Source organism: Lampetra fluviatilis, chromosome 38 (genome assembly GCF_964198595.1).
Source record: "Lampetra fluviatilis chromosome 38, kcLamFluv1.1, whole genome shotgun sequence".
NCBI lineage: Eukaryota > Metazoa > Chordata > Hyperoartia > Petromyzontiformes > Petromyzontidae > Lampetra > Lampetra fluviatilis.
The window spans coordinates 8179057-8197072 of NC_136312.1; the positions used below are offsets into that span (position 1 = coordinate 8179057).

At 47.7% G+C, this 18016-nt stretch overlaps 1 protein-coding gene across 3 annotated transcripts in view; it reads right to left on the bottom strand.

The window, feature by feature from the left end:
* Positions 1-235: 235 nt before the first annotated feature.
* Positions 236-18016, bottom strand: part of LOC144945613 (leucine-rich repeats and immunoglobulin-like domains protein 3) — a 74282-nt gene continuing 56501 nt past the window's right edge. For 2 of the 3 annotated variants that reach the window (XM_078874140.1, XM_078874138.1), the window contains 12 exons: positions 16554-16625; positions 12920-12991; positions 11929-12092; positions 11461-11633; positions 10726-10873; positions 9431-9712; positions 8381-8647; positions 7651-7839; positions 4709-4873; positions 3682-3843; positions 3252-3476; positions 236-1943 (listed from right to left, as the gene is read on the bottom strand). In XM_078874140.1, the coding sequence (XP_078730266.1) occupies positions 1702-1943; positions 3252-3476; positions 3682-3843; positions 4709-4873; positions 7651-7839; positions 8381-8647; positions 9431-9712; positions 10726-10873; positions 11461-11633; positions 11929-12092; positions 12920-12991; positions 16554-16625 (2161 nt within the window). In that variant the 3' untranslated portion in view covers positions 236-1701. The remainder of the gene's footprint in view (positions 1944-3251; positions 3477-3681; positions 3844-4708; positions 4874-7650; positions 7840-8380; positions 8648-9430; positions 9713-10725; positions 10874-11460; positions 11634-11928; positions 12093-12919; positions 12992-16553; positions 16626-18016) is intronic. The other variant, XM_078874139.1, reaches the window with a different exon arrangement.

The window sequence follows — 18016 nt, forward strand, 5'->3', positions numbered from 1 at the left end:
GGGTGGGGTTGGGTGGGGAGGGGCTGGTCACTCCGTGGTGCCCTTATAAAAGTCAACGTTTAACCTACTCACGCCGGCTTGTGCCCGCCCTCACAGTCGGGCATATTTGCGGAATACACCACGCCGCCGTTGACCCTGGCCATTGACCGAGCAACCCAACGTTCCTACCAGCTCCCTTCGCAGGAATGTTTTTTTTTATTAAACAAAACAGATCGGGACATTTCAAATTCGGAGAGAATGTAACATTTTATTTCACACATGCTGTACAAATCCTAAATACAGGGGACTTTTTTTAAACAATGAATAAAGCGATATGTCTATGTACAAGCTTCAAGGTCGACAACGTAGCAGGAAATGCACTGTGAATAAAAGAGAAAAAGGTACCAAGACAAATAAAAATCATAATATAACATCTGAAGAAAAATACTTGTTGATTAAATCCCATTAAAGCACGCACAGGGTTGGGAAAGCCGCTGTCCATGTCCTCATGCGATCAGCTTTAGTGCTGTTGCTCGTCAGGGCAACGTAAGATTAATTAGGCCTAGTGCTTTAATTACGATGAAGGCACGGATCTAGAAAGTAGTAGTAATTGGTAAATTTATCGATTAAATTAAAGACGTCAACAAAAAATATGTATAGAAGGCCAATGACCAGGTCCAAATTTGGTAAAGAAACGGTGCAGGTTCTGTGCAAACTGTGAAAAGTGTTGCTGTTTTGTGTTTTAATAGAAAGAGCTAGAGTGTGCATCATGAAGAGCAATAAAATAGAAAACAATTAATTTGCAAAAACCTTTTCATCTATACAAATATACAACACTGTTATTTATCTTACTTTCTTTCCTATTCGTTTTTTTACACACACGCTGTACACGGATTTTAAAAGAGAAGTCCGTTTGTTTTTATTTCAGCATCGCCGCGGACCTCCGTGCTTTTCGCGACTTCCATCGACGCTTGAGATCCAGAACAGGGAAAACCGTTGCTCTTGTAAAGTTGTCCTTCGACTGGCACTCCATTCACTGCCAGAGGGACATTGTAGGCCTGTAGTGTTGTTCAGTACCGATGTGTATTGTTCAAAGGAGTGATGTTGCAACTGAGGTAGGGGAAAGCATTTCACAAACTGGCTGCAACACTTCGTAGTACCGTTGTTGTCTTGGAAATCCTCTCCAACTGTGAATTCATATTTCCACGTTTTTAGAACATGCGGCCAGTCTTGGCGCTATTCAAGTCGTACAGCCTTCCTATCTCTGCTGAGCAGTACCATTAGTCGTGCTAAGCAAGTACCAGCACAAGTACCGACAATCCAGGGGTCACGCCCTTTGACGTACAAACACTTTCGCAGGATGCCAAGTACTGTTCTTGCTTGCATCGCGCAACCGTTGTGACACAGGCTTGCTGTGCTCTGCAACGCTGAGCTCACGTACAACTGAAGCCAAAAACTTAAGAATAAGTTACCATCCCAAGAATCCTGGGCCAGGGTATGGGGAGAAACATAGAATGCTTTCTTTCTGTGCAGTTTGACAAACCGTGTTTCCTGCGTCATTGCAAATAAGCGGCGTTAACAAGTACCAACTTGCGGTCACGGCAGCTGTTTACAGTCTTAAGCCGCTTAAGAGAAGGTCCGCTACCCATCTCTCAGTGAGCACGATGGGCACGGGGTGCTGCACGTCAGTCCACGTGTCCGAGACGCGGCTCGCCGGCCGCTCTACGTCTTGATTCGTCTCGGTTGTGGCTGCGAGGCTTCCCTCGTTCTCTGTCCGAGTGGTTCGCTGCGGCCCGTCGTCTCGGCGGCTGGGGGAACTGCTGCTGCCGCTGCCGCCGCCGGAGCAGCGACACCGCCGTCTGGGAACGGTGGCTCCTCGACCTGACCCCCGGGCGGGGGCTGGCGGGGGCAGCCGAGCGCGTGAGTGTCGGCCGGGGAGCGCCGCACCGAGCGCGCGCATGCCTCTGTAACGTTGCACGCACACGGAAGGAGAGCGATGTTGGAACGGTTAGCTTCGCAAAATCAAAAATGTGAGATTTGCGGTTCATCTTTGCCCAAAACAGCCAAAAGGCACCGTCATGCTGATGAATTATTCCCACCCCTCCCCACCCGCTGTTGGTGAAGGGTGTGTCGGTATGTTTTGGCCAACATTTTTATCCACACTAATCGAGCCAGAGAGAGGTGCTGGTCTTTTATAGGTGCTCTCACCCAGTGGTGGAAATTGCAGTCTTTCCCAAAGCAGAGCCACTTCTGCCAGTACCCACATGGATAACTACTGCACTGTCCTTGTAGAACCTATGTTAATACACTGTCCAAGGTACTCGTTTTAAGGTGGAGTCAACTTAGGGGAGATCCGCATCAAGTTTAAATTACAATTGAAGGTGGATGTCCATCAGGAAATCTAATCCAGGTTTATGGGTTTTGCAGCAAAATGCGACAGCCCCTTAAGCCACACACGCATACACAAACCAGTACTTCCTATGCAAGTAAGCTGACAAAATGGTATGCAGAATATTTAAACACTCCAGGGTCATCAAAAACATTATACTTGGTTCTCAAGCAACGTCAAGCGTGATTAATACCGCGGCTAAAAATATCTGACCCAGCGATGTCCACAGGCGACCATGTTTGTTAATTCATTATTTTACAGGAAGGCGGTGATTAATCAAATGTTGGCTTCCAGCAAAACAAATCTGCTTTCTCCGGCATCAAGTTCATAAACTGTGGTTCAGTTTCCAACCAAGGCTTGTACCTGAACACCTTTGGTGTTTTAAATTGAAACAATTCCATCCATTCCCATTAGCTGCGATCAACTGATAATTCACAGGACAATCATCTTCAACTGGTTTACTTAGATGGTGACTGTCCCCAACAAAGGAATGTGGAATTTCCAATACAGCGTCAAGGTATCTAAAGACGGGCGCTTACCCCCATAATGAGGACACTATTTTAGTCATCTTATCGTTCAGTGGTGTAATTTTTTACTATTTGGCGAATGTTGAATTTAGTTACTCATTTTAGAGATCGTGTTTCGTCATTTGAAAAATAGTCGGCCATGGGTGCTGGGAAATTACTTCACCCACTTTTCAACCGCTCACAGAGGCCACTGGGAGTTCCCAAGCTAAACTACAACAGGGCTTTAGAACAATTGAGATGGCATGTGATGGAGAGAGACATTTAGGCACCTGGCTGGATCCAAGAACCCCCTCACACTGCCGTAGTAGTAACCTTGCCACCCAGCCCACCCACTCCCTCACCGGCCCATCCCTTACCGTCGGCGCACTTGGATGGGCAGCCCTTCCAGCTGTCGGTAGGCCCCGCTAACCGGTCGTGGTTGCTGGGATAGATGTGGCTGCCATTGCTGGTGGGCGGTGAGCACGCGGAGTCGGGCTGCTGTGGGGCCATCCCGTCATCCGAGCTCTCCCCGCCGCCGTCCTCGTCTTCGCTGATGACGTCGTCGCAGTCGACTGGGTTTCCATTTGGGAGCAGGGCCGCGTCTGAAAAGCGAGGAGACATTAATCATATAAATTAACTGAGTCCGTCCCTCTGCAGATTCACCGTTGATATCCCACAAAGCTGTACTCATGTTAATGACCCCGGACGAAAGGAAAGGATGTGTACGACCCACGACCGGGATTTGAACTGTAGTGTAACGTTGCGATTGCGAGTCATGCACTTGAACCAGAGAAGCCACGCGCGTACCCCTGGTCATGTCGGCGGCTTGCTGCCTTGCCAGATGGCCCCGGGGCTCCCGCTTGCTGTACAGCACCCTGAGCTCGGCTCCGCTCGCCTGCGGCTGGAAGAGGAGGGGCCCGGCCGGAGAGTCCGCGTCGGATTCCATCTCCACGTGGCAGTGACCGCCGCCTGCACGGACGGAGCGAGAGAGACTCGTCAAACGCACGCCAACGATTTCTTTGCGAGGTACCCGTACAGCGTTGCCTCCTCACATGCCCTGTGTGTCCTTCGGCTTCCTCCCACAATGCGAAACACTCAATAATAATGTGGCCAAACTTCTAATGCACAATGCGCTGGAAATATTATTGACAAATCAGTGAAGCTTCCCAGTTTACTTTATTAGTGACAGTCGTGAAAAATGCAAGGCTGAAAAAGACTTATACTGCTCCATATTCTATTTGACAACCATGACCAAAGCATAATAATGTAATTTATTTATCTATTCGCTCACCGAGTCTCAAGGCTCTTTTCAGGAGGGTCCTGCACTGGGATGTATGGCCAATTAATTTTTAACCCTTTCCCGTGATGATGATGTACGTATACGTCATCGTAACTTAACCGGAAGAAAAAATTAAATAACTTTACTGGTGACGAGGCTTCCCACAAGGCCATGTGGGAGAGCGTGGCACAGTTTGGCACCAGCTACTATAGAGTGCGGTCGTGTCACTCCAGTTCTCTATTGTGAGCACAATGGCTCTATGCCTCTGACTAAAATTAATTCTGAACCGCTTGCGCATTCCGAGATTAGTTTAGTTTTTGTATTTACTTACAAACGTCTCGGACCAGGAAAGGGTTAAGGAACATTTTGCAAGTGGAAGGAAACTAGAGCAACCTGAAGAAGGACACTGTTCTAAGGGTTCACACAATTTTAATTGATTAAACTCAAGCATCGTTGCGTGCCTTATAAATAACAATGGTGACAGCAGTGAAGGTGAGGGACATGGTTGATTGCACAACAGCAAAGCAAAGATTCTGTGTTTGCGTGTCAACTCACCTCCACCGCGGTGCTGTGCCAAGTGTCCATTGGGTTGCAGAGCCCCAATGTTTGGCTGGTGGTTGGGACCAACGTCGCCAATCTGCCCCAAGACGTCCTGCCGCTCAGACAGCGCCCCTTGCGATGAGAGGCAGCTGGGCACGTCCGGGGGCACCATCGTCTCGTCTGTGTCGTGGGCGACACGCACGGGGGGGTAAGGCTTTAATCCACTACGATAGGCCTAAGCGAATGACAAAAATCTTCTTGGTTCTTTCGGTAAAGTCACGTAGAATGGAAATAATAAAATTAAAACATAATAAAATAATTCTCACCACGTTTCGGCCACAAGGCAAGCAGCCGTCCTCAGGTGGAGAACAGGTCTTTCGAGAAGACAGACCTGAGGACGGCTGCTTGCGTTGTGGCCGAAACGTCGTGAGAATTATTTTATTATGTTTTATTTTTATTATTTCCCTTCTACGTGACTTTACCGAAAGAACCAAGAAGATGAATCCCTGCAGTCACGAAAGCTTTAAATCGAAATTGAATGACAAAAAGTCACATTCGTCAACAGTACTGCCTTAAAAGGAAACTGTATGTAGAAAAGGTAATGGAATTGGCAATGGCCATTCTTCATAGCAGAAAAATGGAATTATGGATTTGTGAAACTTAAACCCACATGCCTATGAGGTGGGCAGCAGATGGAATATGAGCAAGTGGATTAATTAGCCCATCTGTGCAGACCCTTGGGGTGTTTATCATCTCATATGCCTGGGTTTAGGATAGTGAAATATTAACAATGAGGCTGGTTAATTTACATTGTTGATTAAATTGTACTTGGCAGTGCTGGATAGATGAAGGTGGAAAGTCCTTTAAATACTGTTTGTTCCCATTAGAGAAAGTGGCATCCAAAAAACAATTGCCACTACACAAACATGTTGGTAGCGAGGTTGTGTGTCCCACATTGTTCAACGTGATTTTCAATCTTCCTTCGATTAGAAGGCATGGGGGTGGTAAACTTTGATCACTATTACAGAATTATTCGCTTAAATCACATTAAATTATGTAATCACGATTTGCAATTGACCCCAGCTCCGGTGATATCATTGGAGCCCACTTCTGTCAAGTGACAAATGCTCAAATTTGTGATGTTACACAACCTTGTCTATTAGGCGTCATTCACAAAACGGTCCCTCTCTGGCATTAGCGCAAATGAAGTGTGCCTGAGCGCACACACAGGCGGGCGAACGCCGTGTATTGCAAAAGTTAATCTATAATTGAGGGTTTGTAACAAAAAAATCAATCACAGTAACAAGCATGTAAAAACATTTGTATTTCATCGTGCCATTACAAAACTGGCTTGGCTGCTGGATTGCGTGGTTAGCGGTGAGAGGGGCTAGTATAATACATCCTTTGTGCAGCTGTAATCTGTGGTTGAGAACAGCCCAAAGGTCTGATATGTAAAAATCAGCCAAGAGGCCTAAATATTTGCTCACCTGTGTGAATGAGAATTCTCCTATTTCCCTCGCGTCAAAAGCCGCATTGAATTGAGTGCGAAATCAACACTTTAAACACTCGCAGAGCCTTATCGTACCGTTGGCACTCAAATCGATGTGTGCTCTGTGGTATTTTCCTATTCTCTTTGTCAATATGCAGTATTTGCGGCTGTTGTACAGACTACCTGCTCTAACACCCGTGGGATTCTGAAAGTCCCTTTAAAGTAATATTCCCGTTAATAAGGTTGTACATTGATGATGGATGGTCTGAAACTAACACACACTTTATTCCTCACTTATAGACTCAACTGGCTTTCCTTATAGGTTCGTATATTTCAAGCAGAAATAAGTATGGTTTTGATCGTGTATCTAAGTATGCATTTTAATACGTGACTGCAGTGAAGTCAATAGTGAACACAAGGAAGTCACGGGGCCGACTTTTTATCTTCCCAGTGATAATGTTTACACACCACACCAGGTCCTCATTTGAGTCAACGTAGGGGAGGCTCAGGACCAGCCTAGATATTCGTCACTGATATTGGCCATAAGCGGGACTCAAACTCAGGTCGTCGTTTGTATAGCACAGCGCACGAACCACAACATTACTGCACGCGTACCCACACACACGTTCGTTCATACTCCAAACGGTCTGCCCTGTGACAACACCCACGCGCACCTGGCTGGGTTTACTTTAAATCCAAGAACAGAAATTCCAAAGCTTGATAAACAAAGAAGAGAGATTGCTTGGGTCCAGTGCAGCTGGTTACCTTCCTGAGGTCCCACAAGGGTGAAAAATACTGAAGTTCTCAGAAGCAAATTGTAAAGTACTTAACCCAAGCAAGCCTCCATGGAGTCTGGTTTAAATGGACTTGATTAGGATGGTTCTGATTTGGGATATTAAACCAATTTCCTACGTAGCACTTTTTTTTAGTGAAGGCAGTTGAGCAGTGTCCTGAGGATACCCACTAATATTTCAGGGTGGGGCTTAAATTTCGTACACAGGTAGACAATGCAATTGCACTGCCTAATACACACTGTTGTTAATTACAGGTGGATGACTGGTGGACTTAATGTCTTCATCAACCAACCCGAGTCACCACGATAACAACCGTGAGTCCACCACAACCAGAAAACAACGGTTATAGCATCTGTCTTGCTCACCAAAGCAATTGGGGAGAGCTCATCCCCCTGTTAGTGACCCTAAGCCAAAGGGGGAAGATTCTGCATTATCGTGGCAGGGGCCAGTTTGTTTACGCATGGGATGACAATTTTGACACTCTGGGCCCGATGCACGCCTCTTTGTCTGATAGGCACAGAAAATGCACTAATGTCCCTGTCGCGATCATCCGTGTGAAGCTGGCGCTTTTGTCTCGGCTTGAATCTCAGTGGAGAGCCACCGAGTGTGTGCAATGACCCCAAACTGCAGAGGGGGCGACGGTGAAAGCGCTGTGTGTGTTTGCAGCAACGCACTTCTCATCTCACCCGTGTTGGTGGAGCTGTACTCCTCGCTCTTGCGCCGCGTGTGGTAGATGATGATGACCCACACGAGCGAGGTGCCCACCACGCAGCACACCACGGCGATGGTCACGATTCCCAGCACCGTGCTGCCATCGTCAATCTTTAGGGGTGTCGCGGGCTCGCAGTTTGGAGACGGCGTCACTGCGGCACAGAGACCACGCTTAGGTTATATTACACGTCGCGTCCCAACGCTTGCTTTACCATCTGTGGCTACTACATCTTCTTTCGAAGGCAAGAGCCCCATTCATTATTTTAACACTGGGATGAATGTAATGTTGTAGGGGTTTTGGGCTATAGACGTAATAGACTGTTGGAGCAAGTGCTGTCTGGTGAGCATCTACTAAGGCCAGCACGGCACAGGAGGTGGTTAGTAGTCAACACCGTGCCTTGTTGTCCGCTCCCCTACACAGCGCACCAGGTACTCATTTGAGGCTGAGTTTACAAGACAAATGATCCCTCGTATAGCCTCAGTAGGCTGTTGGGGCGACTGCTGTTAGCGAGCAACTATGAACGCCGGCACAGCACACGATGGGGGTGGGTGGCCAGCACCACGCTCGGCCGCCTTTGTCTCCCCTAGTGGCGATGTTTACACACCGCACCAGGAACTAATTTAAGGCTGAGTCGACCGAGGGGAAGCCCAGAACCGGTTCAGAGTTGACGCACACACTCGTGTTGCCTCCACCTTTGAGCACGATGTCTCCGCGCTCCGTGCCGAGCGTGTTGGACATCTCGCAGGTGTAGCGCCCGGCGTCCTCCGCGCCGGAGCCCACGATGATGAGCAGCTGGTTGCTGGCTGTGAAGAAGTGGCGCTCCGTCACGCTGAGCACGCCGCCGTCCTTGGTCCAGGAGATCTTGGGCGCGGGGCTCCCGCCGGCGATGCACTGCAGCACCGCCGTCTCGCCCACCACCACCGTGCGGTCCTCCAGCGGACGGACAAACGAGGGCGTTTCTAGAAGAGAGGCGGGACAGACATTGAGGGTGAATTACGCTCGTAGCGCGCAAGGGTTTGCTTGTTTGTTTTAATCGACCAGATTGAAACGTTTTCCAACTATGAGGTCGAAAGTGTTCATATGCAGGGTCGCAAAAAAAGTCTTGCGATGATCATCCAATATGAAATAAACTTCGGCGTTGCAGAGTTTGAGTTAATTTCATGTGTTACACAGATGATCCTGATTAGCCAGTTGTGCCGCAACAAAAACGCCAGTATCACAGAGAACGACTCCATGAATATTGCACAACTGACAATGTATTTGATGTCATACAAAAACTCAGTTCAACTAAACTCTAAATTTAGTAAAAGTAACATAAATACACGTGTGACAAACAGACTGATGTTGGCCACAACTCGAGTGGCATGGACAACAAAGACAGATCTCTCGTGTAGCCTGAGCAGACTTTTGGGGTAAGTGCTGTTAATTCTAGATTTGAAGCTTTCGTGACTGCAAGGAATCATCTTCTTAGGTTTTTTCGGTAAAGTCACGTAGAAAGTAAAATAAAATAAAAAAAGTGCTGTTAGCCAGTACCTTTGGAGGCTGGCATAGCACGGGCAAGGTGGCCAGCACCGATAATAACTTAAGGCAGAGTCAATCTCAGGGAGGCCCAGGATCATGGTCACTGGTACTGGCCATAAGCAGGGAAACGAACTCTGGTTGTCTAGTTCGTAGCGCTACACTACCCAAGCGTGAAGTTGCCTTCAGTGTGCGAGTGTGCGTGGTTGACAAGGCCCCCTCACCGAGCACGGTGAGCGTGGCATTGGCGGTGATGGTGCCGGCGCCGTTCTGCGCCGTGCAGCTGTAAACGCCCATGTCCTCAGGCTTCACGTCCATGATGAAGAAGACGTCGTCCTTGGGCATGACGTGCATCCGCCGCTCGCGCGCTGCGGGGAAGTCCGTGCCGCCGTCCTTCTGCCACGCGATCTGCGGCACGGGGTGGCCCTCGGCCGCGCACTCCAACCTCGCCTTGGCCCCCGCGCGGATTGTGATGTCCCTGGGCAGCTTGGCGAAGGACGGGAAGACTGGCGGAGGGGGGAGGAGGGAGCGGAGATTGAAATTATGCTTAACACTTACACTCCCGCAGCCAGTTATTCGCAGTTGTTTTTTTTTTAGTTAGGCCACAATGTTCTGGCTAAATTTGTGTCGTTAAGAGCCATTCGCCACCTGGCAAAGATAAAAGGACATCATTCTGGAAGTCATTCCGACTTCCTGGATGTTTTTTTCTGGAATTGGCAAACTGAAAAAGTTATAATTGACCGTTTGCAATTTAATTAGTTTGGCTGTCAGGTGATGGAGGGCCCTTAACGAAACAACCGCACTCCTATTTTTTTAAAAATAGTTTGTCGTAACTTTGACCCCATGCCCCTATTGGACATCTGTTGAAAAAGAGATTCATAACTCATAAGATTTCTCCTCGACAAATAAAGATTCTGAATTGGCCACATCATTGCATGGCCTAACCAAAACGGCAGCAAGTCAAGTCAAGCAGTAAAGTTGACTTAGCCGTCAGTAAATAACAGAAAGGTCGACCCCTGCCCCTCTTTACTCTGAAGGACGACAGACAACAGAAATGTTCAAACTGTTGTACAGCAAAAGCTCTGTTATCCGGTACCCATGGGGAACGGAGGGTGCCGATTAATCAAATATGCCGGTTATCTGAGAGTAATACTTATGGCGCATAAAACTTTTCAAGAAAGAAACTCGGCCTACATTTTAACTATGATATAGGAATTACTGTACTCTTTTAGAGAGGTACTCGCCAGTCAGTTGCAGAGCATCTTAAGTTCATTGTATAGAGAAGCAGTGGGACTGCTTAAGAGTACAGTAAGTACTGTATGTACAGACCGGCGCTACCAGCGTCCTAAATATTCCATAAACAATAGATCTACGAGAAGAGCACAGCAGGATGTCGTACGGACGTCGGAATTTTTCCGGATACGTCAAGGAAGATTTATATTGCCAGATGCCAGTTAATAGAGCATTCCGGATATTGTCTGTTCTAAGGCAGTGTCGGAAAGTGAGCGCCCAGCCTTACTATTGACAGTGAGCTTGGCCTTGTTGGAGTAGGAGGCCCCGAAGTGGTTGGAGATGACGCACTGGTAGCGGCCTTCGTGCTTGAAGTCCACGCTGATGAGGTGCAGCCGCGTCGTGTATTCCGTCACCTCCTCTTCCCGCTCGCGCACCTGGGGGTTGGGAGCACGAAGCTGCTCGTTGCCAAGGGTGTTTGGGCGCAGAGAATTCCACCTCGGCCCGGTAGTAATCCCAGCAATTGTAGGGGAAGCGATTGTGACGTGGTGCTACTCGTGTGTATAGTTGTGTGGGTGGGAGGCCGTAGCCTTGTCGCGGACCCACCTGTTGTTACCTTAAGCAAAACTAATACTGTCGTCTAGACAAACTGGACGTCGTCAATGTGCATCCAATAATTGACGTGGCATCACATTGCAATGTGATTTCAGAGATCTAAGTTCAAATTCTGAACTTAGATCTCTAATTTCACGGTGGTTAACCCACTGCACTGTTAAGCCGTTTGTTGTCCTTCCCACGCACCTCAGATGAGCACAAGTTGCCTACGTATGGTGCGAAAGAAGTTTAACATACACACGCTCCAAATGAAACTAAAAAGCTGGAAAAGTTATAAAATGTCAAATAAGTTGCGCGAGTAAGTGGCGGTGGTTAAGCGGGCGAGTGAAATTGAACAGGTGGCCCCATCTCATTCCTTGCGCAGTGCCAACCACGCCATCAGCCGACGGACCGCCCCTCTCCTCTTTACCTGGGCGTAGTTTTCGACGTGGCCGTCTGAGATGACCTCGTTGTCTTTCTTCCAGGAGAAGGTGATGGGCGAGTCGCTGCTGGAGCGAGCCGAGCACACGAACGTCACGTTGCTGCCTCGCAGCGCCATGGTCGTCTCGGGCTGGACGCTGATCTGCGGCTTGGGGAACGTGTCTGCACGCACATGCACACACCCACCGCAGCAGCAGCAGCAGAACACGGGCGAGACACAGAAAGGGATTCACTCAGGGCTGGCTCGGCTCGGCAAAAAACACCTGTTTCCCGCGAAGGACGCTCGCTGGCACAGCTTGGGTGAACCAATGTGAGCTCGGAAAATTCAACACGGCCATCCAAGCATTTCTACCTACCGCACATTAACTGAAGCCATTTTCCTGGCTAACTAATCTGGACAGACTTCAACTTGCACGAGTTGTTATTCACCCAGCCACGTGCCGCCGCAAACACTGACCGCAGACGTAGGAGTCAGGCTCCACGCTGAAGATGTCCCTGCCCTTGAGCCACTCGGGGTGAGCGCAGTCGGCCTCGATCGTGTCCCGGAAACCGCGCTCCTCCAGCCACGGCGGCAGCCACTTGAGGGTGCAGTCGCACAGCAGGCTGCTGCTGTTCAGCCGCCTGCATGGCGTGGGAGATCCGGGAAAAAAAGGCACGCAAGGGCGGTTAAGAAGGTTTAGTGCAATAATTACTAATTAAGCATCAAGCCAAAAACATGCTGCTCCAATCTTGCAAAAAGTTCAAGTCGCAAATTTGTCCCGCGCATTTTTTTGTTGTGTGGTTCAGAGTAGTGAGAAACCATAGACAAGTGGGAAGGCAGCCACAGAATCAGCGCCAAAAACTGTCCCGAGCTTTGGGGCCCTGAATTGGTATATTCGGCCAATTCCATTAATGAGTGATTAGACATGTGGGACGAAACCCAGGAGTTTGATGGGGGGGGGGGGGGGGGGCACAACTCTAAATCCACTTGCTCGCTATATATACTGTCAACTCTGCGCGATTAATGGGAAGGGAGCATACATTTGCGTGATCCACAAACCCTCTCCTCCACAGCCTTGAATTACAGGTGTGCGGCAGCAGCAGCAGCACCACCGTGAATTATAAATGTCTACATATGTAGACGTGAGCTGTAACCAAACCATCCAGAATGCACCCATTCTTGTCAGATGCTATTCAGAATTTGAGCACAAGTGGCGGGATTGGCAACCACCATGCACAGCAGGTGATTAGAGACTGGAGGACGATGTCGTAGGCACCAGAGGGCGGTGTAGCATTTGTTGTGCTGTACTCCTACGCTAACACAAATATGCTCTCCACCTTCACCAACCAGCGCTATCGAGCGTGGTGAAGACGGTCAAAATAACGGCCATGACCCACACAGCATGACTAGACGAATGCTACATTTGTAATCATGCATTCGTTTTGGTGCTACCTTCATTTGTACTCACATTTCTGTCAGGGCTTTCAATGAAGAGAAGGAACCGTCTTGGATGGACATCAAAGCGTTGTTGCTCAAGTCCCTGAAAGGACACGCAGGAAGGTTACTTGACCGGTTTTCACACAGCCACACCAACAAAACTACTCAAAAGGAGGTTACTTTAGCAATAAAGACAATTCAACAAAGCTCCAAGTTGTTTAAGTACCCACTTTGTTTCACCGTTGTGCTTCCCTATACGCTATGTTCACTGGGTCCACTGATGGGGGTGGTGATAATTGTGCACGACTTGGGAGTGTGTGGATGATGCAGGTTTGTTAGCCAGGACATTGGCTGTGTTGTGCTGCAGCTGCAAGCATGTTTAACAAGTCTTTGACACTTGTGATTTCTTCAAGGCATCAGTCAATGACAGAGATACCCCATCTTCATAACTTTTGAATGGCAGGGAATCAAATCAAAGAGGTCACCGCCTGACAATGTTTGCTGATGCCACCACTTATCGCTGTCATTTTCTTTCGCGTGACGGATCCCTTGGCTGTTAAACAGTTAACGAGTGATGTCCGAGACCAACATTTGGCTTCAGGTCTTCACTCTGTTTACTGATCCTCTGGGAGCCACACCAATGCCTGTCTTGATAACCTGACCCTCTATCCTGCACATGCACCACCGCCATTACAACTGTCTCTCCGAGATGACAAATACAATGTTTTCATGGCACATGCTATTCCAAGATTTCAAATTGTTCGCACCAATTTTTCCAAAAAGTTCTCATCGTCCATGTGTGTCCAGACGAGATATTTCACTTTGTCTGTACTGCCCGAGGTGGCATGACTTTACCGCTTCCAATTTTACTCACGTGGCAAATTACGGTGAACTATCAAATCATTTAACTCGTATCCGCCGAGTAAATAAATCGGTTACTAAAGTTTTACAACCTTAGATGCTAACGATTTCTGCTCTGGTTCATGGACTGCAAGTATCCATTTACATGCACCTGCACTCAAAGAGAAAATTATTTTCGCGAGTTTTTCATTGTTAAAGTGAACCTCCCTTACCCAGAGCGTAACACGGCCATTCCTGATTCCAAGTTGCTCACCCAATCCTGGATTGCTATTGGTAGCATCCTCCTCTTATACCCGAGGGGCAGAAGCTGATTTTGGATTAATATTGCTCAAGAGGTAGTACATTTGAAATCAAGAGAATGCGGCTTATTTTACAAATTAAAGGCTTATTTTTCCCTATTTTGATCACTGATCTAAAGCACACTTTTTTCTGGCTCTGCCAACGCTGCTAACAAATGACTCACAACCGAGTCAGCCATGTGGTCTCTGCGCTCCCGGCAATGAGTAACGTTCGGCTGACTTAATACAGTGAGTGTTTCACAATTCGTGCCTGCCCACACAGTTATTTTAACACTAAATAGCAGGGTTTTTTCGTGTCATATAAGCTAAACCACAGTCATCGCGTTACATTCTTAACTACGATGTAATTCTTAACGAGCCAAGACCACTCGCGCCACACAATTGCTCATTAAAACTCTGCGCTTACAAAATACGCAGAGGAAAGACCTGCCTCGCAAAAATACACATCTGTCCAGCAATAACTGGCAACAATGGGCGATCTTCGAAGCGGAAACGAACTGGCCAACCATTCAGTCTTATTATGCCTCCTGATACACACCGCTTGGAAGTTCCCAATACTCACAATTTTGTTATAAAGTAAAGGTAAAGGTGCAGCCTGACGGCGATCGCTTGCTCCTGCCACTGCTGGCTGCTGGGGTAGGAAGGGCATTCACTAGAGGGAGCTCTGCAGCCTCCTCTAGAGCAGTAGTGTTCTTCACTAACTTTCGCCGATAAGACATCATCAGTGTGAGGGCTGCCACACATTTGAAACCATTGGGGTTTGACAGCAGCACGATGATGATGATGGAGGGGTGTTTTCACATTTGTGTATTGTTGGGGGCCGCGCGTCAGGGGCCGCACTAAAGGCCACCACAGTGGCCTGCAGACCTTGCAGTGAAGGACGCTGCTCTAGAGGCTATTTGGCCTTCTCTCCCACACTTGCCAGATGCCTTGCAAGAGATGGGAGCACCAAAACTTCAACCCCCGCCACATGCGATATGCCGATCGACTAAGTGTGGAGGGCCTATTTATACTGCTGGAAGGACAGCGGATGATGGGGTTTAAGAAAGCGGATGATGAGGTTGAAGCAACATTATTTCAAATGGTGAGTCTGGAGAACGAACCGGCGACCTCTGGACTGCAAGTCCATTGTGCTTCCCGTCACACCGTGGGCAGCATCCCAATAATATGTTAATGAAGAATGCAAAATACAAAAAAAGTATAGAACTCCTACGCTTCGATGCAACACTCTACAGCTGCTGCACGGCTGGTGCACAGAAGTAAAGTGACAGGGGGAGGGGGGGGAGGGGGGGCAGGAGGGGCATCCTTCGGCAATTACGTGACCAGGCTACGTCGTCTTCCAGTGGAGGCTATTGTGGCGTTTCGGTGGGCTCGCAATCGACGCTGTGGGGGAACGTTCGCGAACGCTAACGTACGTGACACCGACGCGAAGAGGGAAAAAAAAAACACAACAAAAAGACATTTGTCCCGCAAGAACTGGAAACGGCGCAACGCTCGCAGAAAAATAACAAATCCAGTCTAGACTCGCAGATGTGGCTAAAGCGAGGGCTGGTTTCGGAGCCAGATTGCCATATTACAAAAGCTATCTTGCGCGCGCTCGTGCAACCGCCAGCCACATGTGTAACTCCTTCCTGGGCTTCGACTCGCTGCCAAAGTAAATGCGCGGTTACCCACGAGCGTCCAAAACGAAAGTGGAAATGTCGGAAGGGCTCCAACTTGAGAAAGAGTCGAGAAAGAGTTGGCGTAACGTGCACAGTAAAGCAAAAGCTACTAAAAGCATTTGCAAGCGGCTGAAGCCAGCAACAGCTGAATACTTTAGCACCTGTTTTGGCCACACTTCTGTATACCCCTTTTATAAGTTTTGGTCGCATTATTGTGATTGGCTTCCGAGCAACTTAGCGCATTAACGTATAATGTGTATTTGCACAGGGCAAACACGTACACAGTAACTCTCACAGAGATGCAATCTGTGGCGGAGAGTCTCTTCAAAGTCAGCCATGCTTATAATGCACTCTACGCGGTTATAGGCGCTCAATATCCAGTCACGTGACAATGTAGTGAGACCAACTTTTAGTCTACTTCATCGTCATCGGTTAATTTTTTTACATTAAAAAAATCGTGGCAGCGGCAGTATATGTAAGGTAAAGGTGTAGCCCTGCAATTTTTTGCTCGCTCAACTGTTGGCAGAAGGGTAATTTGGCCTACTCTTCCACACTGGCCAGATGCCTTGGAAGAGGTGGGAGTAATGACACTTTCCCCCCTGATGCCCGACCTGCTGATCAACTTTGCTCAAGAATCAATACACTGGGTACCACTTCCACAACGGTACTCAACTCTTGAGCAGAGCTCTGAATCGGCCATGAATTGGGACTCTGAACTCGCGCATGTTTTGACTGCGAGTTGAGCGGTGTAACCACAGGGCCACTCAACCGTATTGTGACTACACAATTCTGCTCATCGGCAAAACAGAGACGAATAGTCAAAAGGCAGTCGGGAGTAACTTACAAGTACTGCAGTCTCTCCAGACCGATAAACGCCTTCTTGGCAATAGACTTGATCTTGTTCTCACTCAATACCCTGGAATCAAAGAGATACACAAACAAGCAGGAATGTTAAAAAGCTGTCCCATAAGTCACATTACCACATGCTTTCCAGAAACAACAGAGCGCATGCAAAGATGTGCACGCCAAATTTTATCCTACAGGGCGCAGTAAAAATACGGTGTGCAAGGTGTGACTGTTAAAAAAAGGTGTCTTTTTGTGGTTAAAAGCATTTAGAAATTTAGCACAAGGCACATGTAAAACAAATTGTGGACTGCGCGTGATAGATTAAAAAAACAAACATCTGTTTTAATACGTAGGGGTTGTCTGTAAAGACAGAAGCAGTTTGAATGGTGGGGCTGAATACTGGGGCTGTGTGAAAGACAAAAGTGTTTGCCAAAAAATGTATATTAAAAAAACACTTGAATGATTTTCGCAATGCACATAACAGAAGCATTTCAAACAATCACACCTGAGACAAAGGCCAGCAGCGCCTGGGACTATCAAATCTCGATACGACGAGTGTTGCCAACACTATGGCAGACATGTGGATGTTTAGAGGGATTAGACTTGTACGATAAAAAAGTCATACTACCAAGCGCATGTTTTGTCTTATAGGCCCAGCTCTCACTGCTGTACAATTGGATTTTTTTTTTTAGTTTCCTTCCCCCTAATTCTATTTTAATTGTACTTGTACTTGCATATAACTAACCAAAAAGCCACAACGTGCTTTTATGTTGATGCGTTTCAATGACGAGATGGCGCTTTGGATGGCAGACTTGTGCCAGAAAGGCACCACGTTTTAAACACCAATAACTTGACTAGCTGTCGGGGTCGTCGTTTGCCAAGTACACTTCTATTCGGAACTCTGCACCTAACCGTGTACCACTGCGTCTCAAAGAACGGCCCCCGAAAGATGACGTCAATTCAGTTACTTTGCAAAAGACCACTTTTAATCATGGGTGTCTGGTCCAGCTTTTGAAGCCAGGATCTCAGCAGTGCCGGCTCGGCAAGCTCAACTCTGAGCCACGCGGACAAATTTGAATACATTAGGGTGCATGCTGGGAGGTGGAGTTGGTGCTTGCTATGAAACAAAAAGATTGCACATGGAATTTTCTGTTTGCAGCATTGGATGCTATTAACTGTCGTACTGCATGGAAGAATCTTGAATGTGTTAGTCCCTAATATATCTGGGGTTCATCAAGGTGCTCCAGCTATCCCACATTCAACATAACAGTTAATAACAGTAAGTTATTTGTAAATCAAGGGCATTGTGAACATACATTAATTATCAAGCAAAGAGCATGAGGCAATGTTCACAACTTAGTGCCTGAACACAGTTTGCATTTAAAATATTTAATTCCTATAAAAATTAACGCTTGCTTCGCTAGCTCCCCAGTGTGCACTCTGCTCCACACACACGTGTCA